This window comes from Panthera leo, chromosome E3, assembly GCF_018350215.1.
Source record: "Panthera leo isolate Ple1 chromosome E3, P.leo_Ple1_pat1.1, whole genome shotgun sequence".
NCBI lineage: Eukaryota > Metazoa > Chordata > Mammalia > Carnivora > Felidae > Panthera > Panthera leo.
In genome coordinates, this window is record NC_056694.1 from 9,114,696 (window position 1) to 9,133,029 (window position 18,334).

The 18,334-nt window shown below is 57.3% G+C and overlaps 1 protein-coding gene across 1 annotated transcript in view; it reads right to left on the minus strand.

The window, feature by feature from the left end:
* The window catches only part of SRRM3 (serine/arginine repetitive matrix 3), a 33,783-nt gene extending 16,083 nt beyond the window's left edge, over window positions 1-17,700 (minus strand). The window contains exons 1-7 of the mRNA XM_042922351.1: window positions 17,468-17,700; window positions 10,961-11,062; window positions 1,965-2,093; window positions 1,784-1,864; window positions 1,253-1,282; window positions 730-792; window positions 575-610 (exon numbers count right to left, since the gene is read on the minus strand). Coding sequence (XP_042778285.1) covers window positions 575-610; window positions 730-792; window positions 1,253-1,282; window positions 1,784-1,864; window positions 1,965-2,093; window positions 10,961-11,062; window positions 17,468-17,700 — 674 coding nt within the window. The remainder of the gene's footprint in view (window positions 1-574; window positions 611-729; window positions 793-1,252; window positions 1,283-1,783; window positions 1,865-1,964; window positions 2,094-10,960; window positions 11,063-17,467) is intronic.
* Between the last annotated feature and the right edge of the window lie 634 nt (window positions 17,701-18,334).

The window sequence follows — 18,334 nt, forward strand, 5'->3', positions numbered from 1 at the left end:
GGGACGGCCTTATATCTTCCTTCCCTCCATGCTGAGTTCTCTACTTTCCCCACTCCAGCCTCTGCCAGGGCTCTTGACTTTCACCTCCTCCCTCCCCTCCCCTAATCCACCCTGAACAATCTCTGTCCTGCTCAGCGCCCCATGCTGGCTCCCAGCCCCGCCTGGTTGGAGGCCAGCTCCTTGGCCTGTCAGTCAGGTCTTTTTGGGGGCTGGCACCTGTCCTCCAGACACAACTGCCAGCCACAGCCACAGCTCGCCCACCTGTCTCCCACCCACTGAGCTTTCCTTCTGTATGGATGCCCTTTCCCTGCAAATGTGCGGTCTTGAGCTTCTCCCTTCCTGACATCAAGGCTGACTCATGGGACCAGAAAGCTTTGCGAACAATTGGCCTTCCTTCTCGCCCCCCACCCCCAACTTTCCCTGCCTGCCTCCCGGAAGGAGTCCCTTCCCGGAGGGAGGATGGAACAAGGGAAGACCCTCACCAATCCCCTCCCATCACTGCTTCCCTTGGGCCTTGGGCCCCGCGCGGGGTGGCACTAGCCTCTGTCCACATCCTTAGCAGGGCATCACTCACCTGTGTCGTCTCTTCTTCCGGGACCCAGAGTCAGACCTGTAGGGCCACAAAAGGGTTCTCTTGAGCTTGTCTGGGGTGGCCTGGGGACACAGATCTGCACAGCCATGGTCCTGGGCCGACAGGAGTGAGAGGAGGCCCCAGGGGAGGGAAGGTACCTGTCTCTTCGGTGCTTTTTCACACTCTTCTTCTTCTTGCGCAGGGGTGAGGAGCTCCCACAGCTGTGGACACAGGGTGGGGTAGGCTCTAGTGAACTGGTGCCCGGGACGGGGAGGGGCAGCTGGAAATGCTGGGGAAACCTGGGTGTCTCGGGCATCTAGCTGAAGCCGGCTGCCCATTGTACAAAGCGGCTGCCCATTGTACAAAGCGAACCGAGGCCCTGAGGGCCAGCAAGGTCCCTAAGGTAGGTGATGGAGCTGCCTGTGTTGTCCCCTAGCCACCCTTCAGCCTCCTTGGCATTTTGAGTGAGGGCTGTTTCAAACCCAAATGTTAGAGGCTCCAATGGTGGGATTTCTGGCCTCCGTGGGCACAGCTGGCACATTGGCAGTGTCCAGGGCCTGATGTGGCAGGCCTCCTGCCTCTGGGGGATGGTCTTGGAGTCTTGCCCACCCACAGACATCCCCACTCCTGTCCCCCCCCCCCCCCCCCCCCGCCCCACCCCTGGTAACCAGTGATACTGACCTGCACTCAGAGTCCAGTCTCCTCTTTTTGCTGAGGGCCAGGGAGAGAAAAAGACAGACAGTTGGACAGAGTTAGTTGGGGCTCCAGAAGTCTGCAAGGGATAGGAGAGGGGGACACACAGATGGGGAGCCACAGATGTGACCCACCTAAACCCCTCCTCCCCAGGCCACTCACACTTGTGGTGGTGAGTGCAGGACCGCCGGGGGAGCGAGAAGGGGGGACTGCGAGCGGGTCTAGCGGGTCGACCCAGGGGCCAGATCAGTGTGTCTAGTTCTGGGGTAGGTGAGTGCCAATAAGGGGAGGGGGCTGGGCGAAAGGGAGGGGCTCGGCGAGGGGGAGGAGCCTGCTGAGGGGGCGGGCCCTTCGTTGGGGGCCCGCACAGTGAGGGGGCGGGATCCTGTAAGGGCAAAGGGTCGCGGCGAGGCGCGGGGCTCACAAATGCAACTTTGGGTCTCCTGCCCGCAGAAGGGTGCGCACCTGGGGGACCCCACCGTGCCCCTCCCGCCCCCTCCGGCCGGGCGGCGCTCTCACCGGCTTCTCCGGTGGCCGCCTTTCTTTTTCTTCTTCTTCTTGGGAGGGGGCGACGCCGAGCTGCTGGACCAGTGCTTGGTCCTGGGTGAGAGGGGGTGGGGGGTTGGGGGTGGGCGGTGAGGGAGGAGGGGAGGCTCCGGCCCCCTTCCCCCCGCCCCTCCCCGCCGCGGCGGGCGCTGACCTGTACCCCCGGTGCCCGCGGTAGCAGGCGGCCGGGCAGTCGCAGTCCACCGGGCCGTCGTCCTCGTCCAAGGGCGCGTACTCCAGGCCCGGCTCCGCGCCCTCGAGCAGCCGCGGGGTCTCCGCCACGCTGCCGGCGACAGGGACGCTCACCACCCGCGCCCCCGGGCCGGGCCTTCCGCCTGCCCCTTTCTCAGCGCGGCGCCCCGAGGCCTGGTCCTCCCGCAAGGCCTGCGGGATGCGGCCCCGACCCCTAGAAGGTCAGTCGGGGATCTGGGCGACCCAAAGAGCCGCCTCCCTTGCAGACACCCGGCCTCAGCCGGGTCCTCCCGCCCCTTCGGCCCCTTCTTTGGTCTCACCTCTCAGTGAGCCCCCTCCCCTCGCCGAGCCCCTCACTCCCATTCATAGTGCTCCTCTGCCCTCCCCAGCCCCCCTTTCCCGCACAGAGCCCCTTTCACCTATCCCTGTGCCCCTGAGCCCCACTGTCCTACCCGTACCCCCCTGCCCCTCACTCAGCCCACTCCCCGTCCGCAACCCCCCTTCCTCTCGTGAGCCCCGCTCTCCCCACCCTCCTAGCTCCCTAACCCCGCTCGCCGGCCTGGTCCCCAAGCCCCCTCCCCGCCGAGCGCCTCCCTCCCCGCCCCCATCCGGTCCCCCCGCCCCGGCCGCGGCTCTGAAATATTCATGGCCTCTCCTCGCCCTCCTCTCCGCAGCCTCCCGAGGCCCGGCTGCTCTTCTCCCGCTGCCGCTGCCGGGCTGTCATCAATCACCGCCCGGTGGCAGCGGCGCGGGCCCCGGCACTCCGCCGCCTCCGCGGCTCCCCATCTATCTTGCAGAGCCCTCCCCTGCGCTCAGCAGGGACCGCAGCGTCCCGTCCCTGCTCCCGGCTCTGGAGCCCACAGCCGTCTTCCGCCACAGATGTTCGCTCCCTGCGGGCGCTTCGCCGAGGGATGCTCTCTTCCTAAAGGCAGCGGGGCTTGCGGCTAGAGCATGAGCTTTGAAGCCGCAGGCGTGGCCTCATCGTGCACTGGCCCTGAGTCCCTGTGTGACTTGTACCTGTCATCCCCCCTCTCTGAGCCCCTTCTCGGAGAGGACCGTGATAACTCTGTCACAGGGCCGCTGGGGGATTCCCTGGGGGAAACAGTACTGTGCAACTTCTTCTTCAAGCCCAGAAGCGGCCCTCCAAAGCCCAGCTCCAGGGTAATGGCTTCAAGGTGGTGGCTTCCCCACTTTCCATTCTTTCTTGCTGGCTCAGACAGTGCCTTTCCCAGATGGAGGCTCAGCCCTGCTTCGGGTACCACTACCCTCACTCCTGGATGCTGTTCGCCAGGCTCACTCTTTCCCTGCCCGGAGCAAGGCAGGCCAGCACTGGGGGTGGCAGAGCATTAAGGACATGACACGAGCTTTGGATTCACACAGACAGGTCTCAATCCAGGCATGACCATGCTCACTGAGTCCCCAGGCCTTTATCTCCACAAGCCCGAAAAGAATATCCCAGCTGAGGAGAGGATTAAGTGAGATTCGCTCTATGAAGCTCCTGACATGAGCGACAGGCCTGGCCCCAGACGGTCGTCCCACACATGGTTGCCACTGTTAGAGGGACCCCTGTCAGACACTAACGTACCCTCACCTTCTCCCCACAGCTACAAGGTGAAAGAATTTGCAGGAGCAAATCTCTAGGAGAGCACCCACTAATCTGTTCTTTGAAGAACTGATTTTGTAGGGCACCTGGGTGGCTCAGTTGGTTAAGCGTCTGACTTCAGCTCAGGTCATGATCCACAGCTCGTGAGTTCGAGCCCCATGTCAGGCTCTGTGCTGACAGCTCAGAGCCTGGAGCCTGCTTAGGATCCTATGTCTCCCTTTCTCTCTGCCCCTCCCCTGCTCACACTCTGTTTCTCTCTCTCTCAAAAATAAAACAAAAAACTAAAAAAATAATAATAATAATAAAATAAAGAACTGATCTTGTATAAAAAAAAAAAAGAATTGGGGAGCCTGGGTGGCTCAGTAGGCTAAGTGTTTTGACTTAGTTTTGGTTCAGGTCATGATCTCACAGTTTGTGAGTTCGAGCCCTGCATTGGGCTTTGCACTGACAGCGAGGGGCCTGCTTGGGATTCTCTCTCTCTCTCTCTCTCTCTCTCCCCCTCCTCTGTTCGTTCTCTCTCTCCCTATCTTAAAATAAACTTAAAAAGACAAAAACAAAAAAGAATGTAACCCAAATCTGACAGTGTTAGCTAGCCTGGAGGCCAGTATTAAGAATGCTGTTTGGTTCCTAAACCCCGACCTGGCCTGGGGCAACCCTGAAGTCGCACAGGTAGTGTGGGAGGTTTCTCTGGGGCGACGGAGGGGGGGGCTTCACGTCATTCCCCCTGCACCCCACAGAGCCAAACATCCCCATACCCCTCCATTCAAACCTCTCTGCTCTTCCCCACATTCCTCTTCCTGAAGCTAGTGGCCTCCTTCCTGTTCCTGAAATCTCCAGCTCTTTGGCCTGTCCCGTGCGCCACCCCCCCCCCCACTGTCCCCTACCCTGACGGTGTCACCCCCACACAGCCCTCAGCCGCACAAATGCCTGACACATAAACACGGTCTTTGGCAAAACTTAAGGGCACCTCAAACACTGTGGGTGAGCCGATGGCAGGAGGGAGCTCCGGAGTCTATCCTGACGAAAATGTGATAAAGGTTATTTACAAAATAAAACAGCTCCGTCTGGGCACTGCCCTGGGCAGGGATCCTTTTTTGCCTGTAACATCCGAACTCCTCCTTCCCCACACTGTGCCCTCCTGCTCTGCCGGCTGCACCCCTACAGACATCTTTCTTCCTCTGTCCTGGGGACAGAACTTCTGTATTCTCCCTCCCTGGAGACTTCTCAGCTGGCCTTTCTCACTCTGTGGTCCCTTCCGAGAGATTTACTTGGGCTCTCGGCTGCTGGGAGCATTGAAGGTACAAGCACAGGGCATTGAGTAGTGGGCTCAGGGAGGGGCACAAGGTCTCAGAAACTTCTGGTTCCAGAACCTCTGTGTCCTGCAGGTTCCAGGGGTATAAAAGGGCCTAGGCTGACGCTTCTCTTGCTGACTCTGTGCAGCTGATATCAGCACATCTGTTTTTCAGGATCTCCCAAAGCTAGAACCCTGTGTTCTCCTAGCCTGCCTTTCCTGGATGATAATATCACCAACAATAATGTTCTCCAATGTTTCAATGCCCTCGAATGTCCACAAATCCCAATCAGAGTCACTACCTGATTTAGAGAAATTGTACCTCCCCATTTTACAGATGAGAAAACTGAGGCCCAGAGAAGGAAAGGAACATCCCCTTTGGTTTTGGAACTTTTGACTAAAGGATACAAGTTCACTTATGCAATTGGCTTTGAGAATTCCTGTGCAAACAGGACAGGCCTTGACTTCACTGGCCAGCCCCTGCTGCAGATGTTAGCTCAGCCCTGGCCTCTACTTTATAGACACAGTTGTGGGTGTATGCACAGAGTTCTAGATATGCATGGAGTTCTAGATTTGTGTAGCACTTCCTGCTCTTTTTTAAAAATTTTTTAAAAGTTTATTCATTTTTGAGAGAGAGAGAGAGAGAGACAGAGTGTGAGCAGGGGAGGGGCAGAGAGAGAGGGAGACACAGAATCTGAAGCAGGCTCCAGGCTCTGAGCTGTCAGCACAGAGCCTGACGTGGGGCTCAAACTCACAAACCTCGAGATCATGACCTGAGCTGAAGTCAGACGCTTAACCAACTGAGCCACCCAGGTACCCCCTTACTCTTTTTTTTTTTTAGGTTTATTTATTTATTTTGAGAGAGAGAGCATGCACGCACCTGTACGTGAGCAGGAGAGGGACAGAGAGAGGGAGAAGAATCCCAAGCAGGCTCTGCACTGTCAACACAGAGCCCCATGTGGGGCTCGAACTCACGAAATGTGAGATCATGACCTGAGCCAAAATCAAGAGTCTGATGCTTAATCAGCTGAGCCACCCAGGTGCCCCTAGTACTTCCTGCCCTTAAATTCGAGTTTGTCATCTAGTTGACTCCTCACCACATCTGTGGAATAGGTGCGGGAGGCGTTACTCCCCTGTGATACAATGAACCCAGCCCCCACAGAGCTGAGCAAAGCCAGCCAAACAGTCTGGGTCTAGTGACGAGAGACCAAGAACGAACGGACCAAGGGTCCTCACCGCACAGGACATGTGTTGGACCGGCCGCCACGGCCAGGACTCTGACCTGAGTAAAGACTGCCTGTCACACGCTCTTCCTCATGCCAGCAGCTTCTCTCATTAACTGGTTCTGTTTCCCATTAGCCAAGAGCGTAATGGCCAATCAACAGATGAATGAGTCCGGACAGAGGAGGGGAGGATTCCAGGCAAAGGGTCTGCTTTCCCAGCTCATTCACTCAGCCGGCATGCCAGGTCTGCCTGGGGCCTGGGACAGGGGCAGCGGTGGCAGGAACAGGGATGAACAGGATGGCAGGACAGGTGGCGGGAACAGGGATGAGTCAGGCCTGAGGCCCCTCCCCTTGCTCCACACAGTGCATGGGGGCGTATTGTCAGGCACGATTCTAAGCACTGTGTCTGTATTTATCTCATTTAATCATTTAATGCTCAAACCGCTCTGTGACATAGGTACCGTCATGAAAATTCCCATCTTATAGATAAAACAATGAGGCACAGAGATGTCGCACTATGCAGCAAACCGGATGCACAGGAAAAAAAAAAAAGACTGGAATTTGCTCACTGTGTTAGGGAGTAGCTTATGAATATTGTTTTCCAGAAACCCTCTCTCCCGAGCATTTTTTTTTTATGTTACATAACTAGGAAAACAATTATTCTTAAAGCTTGTCTATTAGAGCGAGGGAAAAAACAAAATAGAACTGAGAGCAACCACGAGAAGTAAGAAAGCATTGTGTGGATTCCAAAGAGGAAAACGGTTTACTTTTATCCCGGGAATGTTGGTGGAGTGGTTTTTAGAGGCAGCCCTGAATGATGGGGTGAATTAGAACCAGTGCAGAGGGGCCCAGGGTGTTCCAGACCGACGGCCCAGGGTGAGCAAAGGCATGGACCTGGGAACAGCAGGTCGGGCTGGCTGCTGCCTGAGGCTGGGAGCGGGGAACCGGGCTGGGTTGAGAGTGTGGAGACCCTTCAGCAGGAGGCCAGGGCGTCCAGGGCTGCATGGATGGTGGGGAACCACAGAGGGTTTCGGGGGTAAGATAGGCTCCCAACATCAATCGGTTTGCAAGGACAAAGGCGTGTCCTCTCTCACTGTCTCTGGGACCTGACTCCTGTCTGTCATCTGGCTTCCAGATTACCATGCCAGCTGCCCCACGGTTCTCCCCGCCTGTCACCCTTCTGATTCCTCTTTCCAAGAAGAACGTCCCCAAACACCTGTCTGACCACATCACACCTCCCTCAAACCTTCCACCGGCTGCCACCGTCTATGGAATCCAGTCCAGGTACTGCAGCCATATGGTGTCCTGGCGGTCTGTCTCAAGAGACTGTCACTCAAACTGGTAGATTAACTTAAGATCACTGGGAGTGATCCTGCCCCTTTAAGACCCTTTTCCTGAAGGGGAGGTACCATAGGCTCTTACAGTCTATGGAGGGTTAAAATCAGATATCCCTCCTCTCTTCCTCCTGAGAGGTGACATTCTACTGGCTCTGGCATTGTCACCTCCCTCTAAGAGGGCACTGGATTTCTCCATGTCTCAAAATCCAGTCCATGAGGGGGTTGGGGTATCGGGGTCAGGAAGCCAGAGGCATGAGCACAGAGATTGCCGAGTGGTCCCTTTTATAAGAAGCAAAGGCCCAGAGAAGTCAAGGACGTGCCCAAGTCACACAGCCGGGGTGTGGTCGAGCTGGGATCCAGGGCCCGGGGGGTTAACATGGAGCTTGGAGGTTGGGACAGGTGACCTGTCTGACACCAGAGCCCACACTCTCCCTCCACTACCCCAGACTCCGAGCTAGGAAGCGAAGATCCACGGTCTGATGCCAGGTCCACAGGAAGGCACACGACCCATCGGTCACCAGCTCTCTGTCACCTCTCTGCCTTGGGCCTCGGGCTCCTCCCAGCCTGCGAGTTGTTATCCAGGCCACCATCAGCCTCCTTAGCTTGCCTCAGTCACCGTTTGGAGTGCTATTTTCACATCGTTTTGGCTCCCTGAGCTAGAAGAAACCTTCCGGCCCCACCCCTTTTCCCACGTAGAGGAGGAAACCCAGGCTTTGGGGAAAATCGGGCCAGCTGCAGTGTTCTAGGTACCAGAGATAGAGCAGTAAACAAAACCGATAAAGATCAGTCTTCTGATAGCATCTTCTAACACGCTAGCTAGCGGAATCCCAGGACCCAGCCTAGTCTACACTCTTCTCTGCCTCCAAAGCAGGAGTGCTCCCTGATCATCGAGTCTTCCAGACACTGCCTCTTCCAAGGGACCCTTCCTGACTGACCACCCCAGCCTGTCGCTCTCTCTTCCTCTACTGAGCACACACAAGGGCTGCGTGGTTCAAGCGGCCCTGGTGTTTCTTGTCAGGGTTGCTGGTGATTCCTGGTTTCAGGTTTCAGGTTTGTGTTGCCACTGGGGGGGGGGGGGCAGGGGGCCCCCTTCCCCTCCTCTCCTCCCTGCTCCTAGCACTAGCACGGGGAAGGGTGGGGGGGGGACACCCAGCACAGACCCTCAAGGACATTTCTTCTGATGATGGACACGCTGGTGAATTTCCCAGTTCATCCTGGTTCTTACAGGGGAAGATATGATCAAGACTCCTGGCAAAGACTTGAGAGCACCCCCTGACAGGAAGCATCTCAGCAGGGGAACAGGTGAGATCCCCCCCTCCCAGGGAGAAGAGGGAAGGCAGAGGGAAGGGCCCAACATCTGGGAGGAGGGCAGGGGCAAAGGGAGACAGAGAGAGCCACCAGGGGAGGCAGGAGGAAACACTGAAGCCAGGGGAAAAGTAGGCTTCCAGAAGGGGAAGCATAGTGGTGGCCCCGACTAGAGAGAGGCCAGACCTGCCGAGAAGCACGGGCCACGGGAAGTAGGACTCTGGAGGCCTTGGTGTCAGCAGGTCCCAGGGATTGGGGCGGAAGCCCACCACGGCTGCATGGCCTAAGGAAGTAGGGGCAACACGTGCCTCATGGTCCACAGAAATTCGATTGAAAAAGGAGAGAAAAACGTGGGACAGTGGCCAGAGGAGGAAGCAGAGCTGAGGAAGGACGGGGAATTCAATTAAAAGGAAGGAGCCTGGGAGGCACCTGGGTGGCTCAGTCAGTTAAGTGTCCAACTTTGTTTGGCTCAGGTCATGATCTCGTGGTTTGTGCGTTCGAGGCCCACATCAGGCTCTCTGCTATCAGTATGGAGCCCACTTCAGATCCTCTCTCCCCTTCTCTCTGCCCCTCCCCTGCTCACGAGCGGGCGGTGAGTGTGCTTGCTCTCTCTCTCTCTCTCAAAAATAAATAAACATTAAAATAAAAAAGGAAGGAAGGAAGGAGCCTGGGAGAGGGGAGAAGGGCAGGCTTCTTGCTGGAAGGGCCAGAGAAAGTGGCAGGAGAGTCCACACAGGCCTCTGTCCCTTGCACTGTGTAGAGGAGGGTGATTTTCCAGAAAAGCGCTGGGGTGATTTGAGGGGGCACAAGTGGGAAAGCCAGGACCTCCGAGTCTGGAGGTGGTGCGGGCAGCAGCAGGAGGATCCGGCTCTCAGGAGCTTTAGGAAGGGAAGAGAGGTGCTATCCTGCTCTTGGTGGGGGTGGGGGGCAGGGGGCTGGATGGGCATCACTGAAGGGAGGGCACGGGAGTGGCTGAGGGTGCTGTGAGTTGAGGGCGGCTGCAGAGAGGGAGGTGGTGATTAGCGCCACCTATCGCCTGGCTCCCCCAGATCACCCGTGAGCCCCTCGCAAGCCTCCGCTGCCCTGTGTTTGCTCCTCTCCATACCTGAACCAGAGAGGTGAGGTTTAGGTGGGGTACGGCGGGACTTCCCCACCCCAGGAGCCCCCAGCCATCCAGAAGGACAAAGAAAGGGCTTCCCCGCCGCCCACCCAGGTTGGCTACTCCTGCGATGCTGTTTGTCTTTAAGACAATGGCGACAGGAGGGGCGCCTGAGTGGTTCAGTCGGTTAAGCTTCCGACTTTGGCTCAGATCATGATCTCAAGGCTTGTGAGTTCAAGCCCCGAGTTGGGCTCTGTGCTGACCGCTGGGAGCCTGGAGGCTGCTTCGGATTCTGTGTCTCCCGCTCTCTCTGCCCCTCCCCCACTTGTGCTCTGTCTCTCTCTCTCTGTCCTCAACAGGAGAATCTCTCAGAACATGCTGCTCTCTTTTTGTTTGGGGTGTAAGCAAAAGTGACAGGGGTTTAGGGGCCTTGGCAAAATGCCTGCTCCTCAAATTAGTCCCCCCCACCCGGAGAAGAAACGCCAGGAGTATTTATCTTGGCTGCTCTAGAAGCCTCTGTCCCGCCCAGAGCCAGAACCGGGTGGGGCTCTGAGGCTCAGTGAGGGGAGGGGAAGGCCCATCGAGTGGATTCCATGAAGCCCCCTCAGTGCGCACTGCCTGCCAGGCATGGGGCGCGGTCAGCCATCCAGTGGGGCCGGGACTGGCGCAGGAACGGGCTGCCCTCACACTCCTACAGCAGCCTGCTGCACTCTTGTGTGGCATTCTTGTCCCCAGTTTCTCTAACCCCAGATAAATCTGCCTCCCCATAGCTCCCCTGTTGGATGCCAAGCCCACGGCCCATGGTACACTGGTGTTCCTCCTGTCCTGTGAGGGGCACAAGATGTGACCCCTGCGGAGCCCTTGCTCTCTTTACCTGATGGTTCTTTGGCCACGCTAGCAATGATATTCGGTGTGTCTGTTCCCACTTTCCGGAACACGTGCTTACTCCGGGGCCCATTTTACAGGTGGTAATAACTGGGGAAGTGGGGCTAGCCTGGGGCCACACTGTCAGCCAGCGGCCACGCTGGGGTCAGAACGTTTTTGAAGTTTCCGGATCACCCTCCCTCCCCCACCCCTACCCCCAAGCAGCGAGCACTCACATGTGGCCCCCAGGCCGGTCCTCCCTGGTCAGCATTCCCTCCTTCTCCATCAGCATCTGCCGGAAAGTCCTGACCTTCTGTCGGGTCTCCTCCTCGGAGTACCTGCAGGGGCACAGGGAGGGTGAGGGCTGCCCTCTTGGCTTTCTTTCCCCCCCCCCCTCCCCCCCATCACAAGTGCACCTTCCAGCTTGCAAAGACCTGTCTGAGGTCACACGACCAAGCAAGGCTCTCAGCCCTGGGGAAGCTCAAGGCTTTTTGCCCCAAACCAGACAATCAACCAACTAAACAAACAAGCAACGACCTGCCAAACAAACAAATGGACCAAAAAAAGGGAAGAGTTGTCCCGGGAGGTGGGGGAAGGGGGGGGAGACTGTGGGGAGGAAGCTGTGCCCTTCCTCCTGGTCCCCGCCACTCCCAGGGCAGGTCACCCTCCCACGTCCAGGCCGCAGTCACTCTCTGGAGACATTTTAAGGGCGAAGTGAAGGTCCAGGACTTTTCCGCTTTCCTGATCCTTACAATAGCCTTGGGAAGTCCTCAACTCATCCCAACCTCTGCAAGAGCGAGGCTGCAAGCGGCTTGTCCCAGATCCCAGTACCAGATCCATTGCTTCCCTGTCTGGGGGGGGAGGTGGGTGAAGTCTGGTTTTTTTTTTTTTTTTTAATGTTTATTTATTTTTGCAGAGGGAGAGAGAGAGAGAGAGAGAGAGCAGGGGAGGGGCAGAGAGAAGGGGAGACACAGAATCTGACGCAGGCTCCAGGCTCTGAGTGGTCAGCACAGAGCCCGATGCCGGGCTTGAACCCACAAACTGTGAGATCATGACCTGAGCCGAAGTCGGACACTTAACCGACTGAACCACCCGGGAGCCCCAAGTCTGGTCTTGAATGGAGTCCCCCAACTTCTCTATTCCCTTCCCCCTCCCTCCCTAAGCCTGGGTTCAGGCTAAGGACCAAAGGCCAGAATTATCACCCTTGCTCCCACCCTGGGGTCAGTCATCATCCCCTGTCACTGCACCCCCGTGACAGCCTCTTGGCTCCTCTGGCATTTCCCCCTCCAGCCTGTGTCCATGCTGCCCCGGGGCAGGGTGTGGGGGCCTTCGCAGCGCTCAGCCCCGTGCCCTGCGCCTGGCACACAGCAGATATCGTGTCTGTTGCCGGATAAATCTTGGCCTCCTAATCCCCTCACCCTCCCATCTCTGGGCTGCAGGTCATTGTCCTGGATGGAAAACATGGTGGCAAAATAGGACCGGGGTCCCGTCTTGTCTCTGTCCTTCACTCACCATCCACTCTGTCCTCACAGCAGACCCAGGCCTCTGCACTCAGTTTGTCCATGAAAATGGCACGTTGTTGCCTCTCAGGGACCCCATCTCTGTCCTCCCCTCTCTTCTCCTACCCTCCTTCCCTCCCCTTCTCCAACAAGCATTTGGGATTGGCCCAGCCTTTTTGGAGAGCAATCTGGCAGTTCCTTTCAAAAGCCAGAAGAAATGAGCACATCTTTTGCCTCACAAAATTAACTTCCTGGTTTAGCCAGTGGAAATAATCATGGCTAAGCACAAAGACGTGACTCATGGGATGTTTACCGCAGGACAGATACCCCCGACCAGGTTAGGTTGTGTTTCCATAGCAACCTGTGCCTCCAGGTCCCAGCAGGTAGCTCCTGTGTTAGTTGTTACCTGTTGACTGACTCCTCTGTATCCTGCACTGGCTTGGGGCTTCCTGGGGGCAGAGACCTTGTCTGTCTGGATTGCCATTGTGTCCCAGCATCTGGCACCTTGCCTGCCACATGTGGCCTCCAAATTGCTTTGACAAATGAGTGACTGGTGACGGAGAGGCATCGAACAGTTTGAAGGTTGGATGTTCGTTTTGGACACCTGACTCTGGTGGCTGCGTGGCTAGAGGTGGGGGATCTGGAGGCAGGGAGGCCGGCACTGGCTACTGCAGGGCTTTGTGTGGGAGACCGTGAAGTCAGAGCTGGGCAGTGGGCGTGGGGAGTGGGCGGGAGGGCCCAGGGGAAGAAGTGGACAACAAAGCATCCAGGATGCAGGGTGGCTGGGACCTGGGGACCGCCTGCCGACTGGCTCATGCTCATCAATGTCCACCTCAGTCCCTGTTAGGCTCAGACTCGGGCATTTGGCTGCAGGTGCCTTGGCCTTGTTTGCTGGGCAGTGCAGAGCCCTTGGTCGGCTGGGCTGTCCTGGTGCCCGGGAAGAAGGGGTGGTGGCCCCTTTTCTGAGCAGTGCAGGCACATAGGAACTGCTCCCTTCTCGCCTTCTCCTCAGGGGACCAGCTTGTCATTGGCACCAACATTGAGACAGACAGCAGAGGCCCTTCCACGCTGCCCAGACCCTGACTCGTGGATCTCTGGGTGGGAGAGACAGGCCGTCTGTCTCAGGCCATGGGGCCCTGGACCTGGTGGGGCTGGGGAGATGGCCCAAGAGCGAGGCTGAGCCACATCCTCAGTTGAGTGGGATGGGCTTCAGGCCAGGGCCCAAGTCCCCCAGACTCCTGGAGTCTATGGAGCATAGGGGGCCGGGAGGTAGGAGCAGGACTCAGGGTTCGCTAAGACCTGGAGCAGGACACGTGCAGGAATTTAGGGCCCATCCCAGAGCAGGCAGGTCTGAGGCAAGTTGACGAACTTCAGCGCAGGCCATTGGGAGGCCGGGAGTGCTGGATTGAATCGACTTGGAGGCTTAGGGAGGACCCCTCTATGCCCCAGAGCATCTTGCTAGGAGAAGCTGGGGACCCAGGGATGACCGTCTGGTTACTGGGCAGAGAAGTGTCAGGTACAACGGCTGCCTTCAAGTCTCCTGTTCCCTCGCATCTCTTGAGGTCAGCCCTCAGCTGAGGCCACGTTGGACAGTGATTAAGGGAAGAGGTCTGAGAACCAGGTGGTCCTGCGTTTGAGTCCTGGCACCCCCCATTTTCTAGCTCTGTGACCTTGACCTCTACATCTGTGAAAAGGGACAGTAACTTGTCTTTCAAGGCTGTCACAAGGATTAAGGGAAATCATGCTTACAAAGCACTCTGCGCAGTGCATGGCACATAATAGCTGCCCAATAAATAGTAGTAACCAAGGACCCTTTGTCCCAGAGCAGGAGGGACTGAGGGTCTAGCTGTCCCAGGCTCCCTGCCTTTTTCCACCCCACACCCCTGCCAGGTCAGCAGTGTCCCAGGTCGGGAATCACCTCTGGTCCATCTCCCTGTTCTCCCAGAGGCAAAGGCCGAGGTAGGGAGGCTGCTACCCCGTCCTTGTGAAGGTGGCAGTGCCTGCCATGCAGAGGCCCGGCGGCCGTGACAAAGCAAGACTGGAAGTCGAAGGCTTGGCCAGGGGACTGGGGACAGGGACAGCAATGACACCTGTCTCAGTGCCCCAGCCGCCTGGCTCAGGCAATCTGGCTCCCTTGTCTCGCCTCCACTCTATGGGCCACGAGGGAACGATGTGCCAAATTCGTCGTTGCTTCCTGGACCGCCCTCTGAGGCTGGGGCAGGGTGAGGGGACACTGCATTAATTTTTCTTTTAATGTATTTATTTTGAGAGAGAGAGAGAGAGAGAGAGAGCACACAAGCGACGGAGGGCCAGAGAGAAAGAGACAATATCCCAAGCAGGCTCTGCACCATCAGCGCAAAGCCCGATGCGGGGCCTGAACTCCCAAACTGTGAGATGCTGACCTGAGGTGAAATCAAGAGCTAGACGCTTAACCAACTGACTGTGTCACGCAGGTGTCCCAAAATACTTCATTCTAAAAGAGGTCCTCAGAGTTGAAAATGTTTCATTCTGCCTGTCTCCACCCAGACTGGGATGCTCCTACGTAATCACTTCCTGGGTCCCTGGGTCACTAATTTGTTCTTGACTCCAGCTCGGAGAGGGTGGGCAGTCTTCCTCTTCCCATTTGACGGATTTGGAAACAGAACAGGGAGAAGGGAGGCTTCCAAGCTCCAAGCCCCAGAGCATGGCTCTGCCCGCCTCCGGGGCAGAGGAAGGGGCACAGGTTGGGGCTGGGGTGGGAACAGCACATCACACAGGCGGGGGACTCTGTCCCTGGCCCCATGGTGATTGCAGGCTGCGTGAAGGTGATTGCAATGCAGCATCAATCACCAGTGAATTAGCCATCCATCCATCAATATTAAGGAAGGGATTGCTTTTTAATGGGGCCAAAGAATGTGTGTTCCTGTGACTAGGGGGAATATCTGTCAAATGCCTGAGAACCTGGTAAATAGACTCGAATGAACCAGTGTTTGTAGAAATGGATATTAATGACCGGATTTTGTAACAGAGCAAGGGTCCCCAGTGTTTGTGGAGCACCTTCTGGGGACTGGCTGGAGGTGGGAGAGCCCTGTACATCTTTAGCCCACAGGACGTAGAACAACTCCCAGTAGCCATAGCTTGCTCAGTTCTGGATTGTTGGGTTCCAGAGTGGCTGTGCCCTCCACTGACCAGGCTGCCGCTAGGGGTTTGGGGGCTGGGGGGCACTGGTGACTTGAGAGCTAGCTTTACAGGAGACTCCAGACTAAGGACCATCTGGAGTGAGGGCTTGGGTAGGGTAAGGGGTCTGGACTGGAGACCTAGTGGGTGCATCCCAGAGAGGCACCGTCCTTGATGCCAGGGGACCAACACTGAGGTCATGGTCAAATGACCTCTGCCTGACCATCCCCTCTGTGTGAGGCTGCCCTCATCCAGGAAGGACCTTCTTGTGTGCCGTGAGGGTCTGGGGGCTCCTGGAGGAGAGGGAGATTCAGCCAGGGGAGGAGGCTTGGGGAGGGGAGGAGCACCATGAGAGTGGTGCCTTAGGGATTCCCTGGGAGGATGGGGCTCTTCAAGGGGGAGAGAGGGGGCTCAGGAAGGAGGTGGGGCTGTGGGAGGGGGAGGGGACAGTTTCCAAGAATGCAGCGCAGAAGGCTGGCCCTCTTCTGGCCCAGGCGCCCCTCCTGTTCCCTCAACTCGCTCACCTGCCTGCCAACCCTTCACTGCCCAAGTCTCCCCAACTTATTGGGATTTGCAGGTTGAAATAAGGTCCGTGGGCTCTCCTCTTCCCAGCCCTACTTGTCCCTGCCCCTGGGGATCTCATTTCCTCTGTCCATATCCACGGCTCATCAAACCTGGTTTCATTGCCAGCTGGAAGCCTCCTTTCCGTCTGCCTTCAGCTGCTTTCCATCCATTTATCCCTCTCGGCAGGGAGCCCCCCCACCCCCACCTGGTCCCCAGCTGGAGATGAGCACCAAGTCACTGTGTCTCAGGGGCCCTGCCTGGCAGCCTCCCTGAGGACCCTGGATCTGGGCCCAGCCTTGGCTCTGCCTGCAGCCAGGGACTGTCTCTGTCTGAGCCTCAGTGTCTTCCTGGGCTCTAGAGTGATGGTGAACCATGTCTTGGCTGCCTCTTGGGGAGCCCAGGAGGCCTGGACGGACAAAGGCGAGGCTTAGAAGCACTTCTGTACACAGGCTGTCTGTCCCAGTGTGGCTCCGGGCCCCAGTGCACTGGGCATTTCCAACTTATCAGCTCCCCAACAGTACCAGTCTGATGGGCGGGCCCTGCTCCTCACTTTGACTCCCTCAACAGCCAGCCCAATAGTTTCAAAATCCTCAGGGTAGATACAAAATGGACACTCAAGACCACCAGCTTTCCTTAGAGCTGCACAAATGGGAATGGCTTTGTTCTGTTTCTTTGCCTCCAGCCCCATGTGTCAGACTTGTCCTGTCTCCACTGGACTTTTGAGGAAAGTCCCTAAAAAGAGCCTTACTGACTGATCGATGCACAAGCCCTGGCGAACTCCTACTCATCCTTCAAGGCCCATTCGAATGTCTCCTCTCAGAATCTCTCCTCTGAGCTCCTGAAGTGCTTGGTCCTCTCCTGTCCTGTCCTTTAACCACGATTCCAATTCGTTTTATGCTGGAGTTGGCTCTAAACATGGTTGTCTCTCTTCTCAGTCGGGGAGGGAGTGAGGGGCAGTCTTTGAGGAAGTGACCCTGATCCAGCTCCAACAGTGTGCAGCACGGTGGCTGGCGCACTTGTGTGTCCCTGTGACTGGGTCTGAACTGGACAGGTAACACTGAAGCTTCTGGGTGTGGCTGCTGGCTGGGGTTCCTCTGCTGAAACCACAGGTAGCCTTGTACTAAAAAAAGCCCATCGTCCCCTCTTGCCTGGCTGCAGCACCCACCTTGGCACAGTCCAGGAAGCTCAATAGAGTTGTTTTAGAGAAGGGGAAACTGAGACCTTGAGTTAGCATAGGTGTTTACATGCTTCTCTCCCCCCCCCCGGACTGGATGTTTCTGGAAGACATGGACTGTGTGTCTCCTTGGCTTCTGTGAATCTGAGCCTAGTTCAGAGCTTGACGTAGAGCAGGCGGCCAAGACGGTTGATGAATGAATACAAGAAGGCAAGTTCTGGCCTTGCAGGGGCTCCACCTGGACTGGCTCCGAGTGTGGCCCCTCCCAGCCTGACTGCAGTCCGGGCCTCGCCCGGCCCCGCCCCGCCCCGCCCCGCCCCGTGACCCGCCCCGCCCCGTGGCCCGCTCACCCTTGCTCCTCCATCATCTCCTGCAGCTCCATGCACTTGAGCTCCACGCGCCGCTTGCGCTCGTGGTCCAGGATCTCGCGATGCGCGCGCTTTACGAGGCCCGGCTCCGCGGCGCGCAGCTCCTCCTCGGCCCGCGGCCAGGTCCCCGAGGAGGCCCCCGGCTGAGGGAAGCCGTTCGCCGCGTCCGGTGGGGACGGCATGCCGGCCGCCCCGTTGTTCACGGTGGAGGACATGGCGGCTGGCCCCGGAGCCGCTGGCCTCGGCCCTGCGAGACAGACACAGACACCAGGCGGGATGGTCACTTCTCGGCCACCTGCTAAGCTCCTCTCCGCGCGGGTTAATCCTGGAGATTTAAAGGCCCACTCATGGCTCTAATCCGCTCCCCCTCAAGCTGCAGAGGGGGGCGGACGTCAGGTTAGCACCTTCGGGTCACGCCTCAGGGCATGAGGGGAGATTGGAACCCAGGCTTTCCCATCTGTAAAGTGGGTCCATGCAGGTTGGACTAGATGGCCTCTAAGGGCCCTGTGCTTGGAATAGTCCTCTCCAGGGAGGGACGTAGCAACCGCTTAGGGCAACCCTCTCTCCCTTGTACCAGTTCCTGGGCCTGAATTCTAGCCTCTGCTTGCAACTCCCTTGTGGTTGTAGGCAACCACATTGGTCTCTGGGAAAACGTGTTAGGTTGTTGTTGTTTTTTAAGTTTGGTTACTTGCTTGCTTGCTTATTTATTTATTTATGTATTTATTTATTTAAGTAATCTCTACACCCATCGTGGGGCTCGAACTCACAGCCCTGAGATCAAGACTCACATGCTCTTCACACAGAGCCAGCCAGGTGCCCCAGGTAAAATTTGTTTGTTTTATTTTTGTT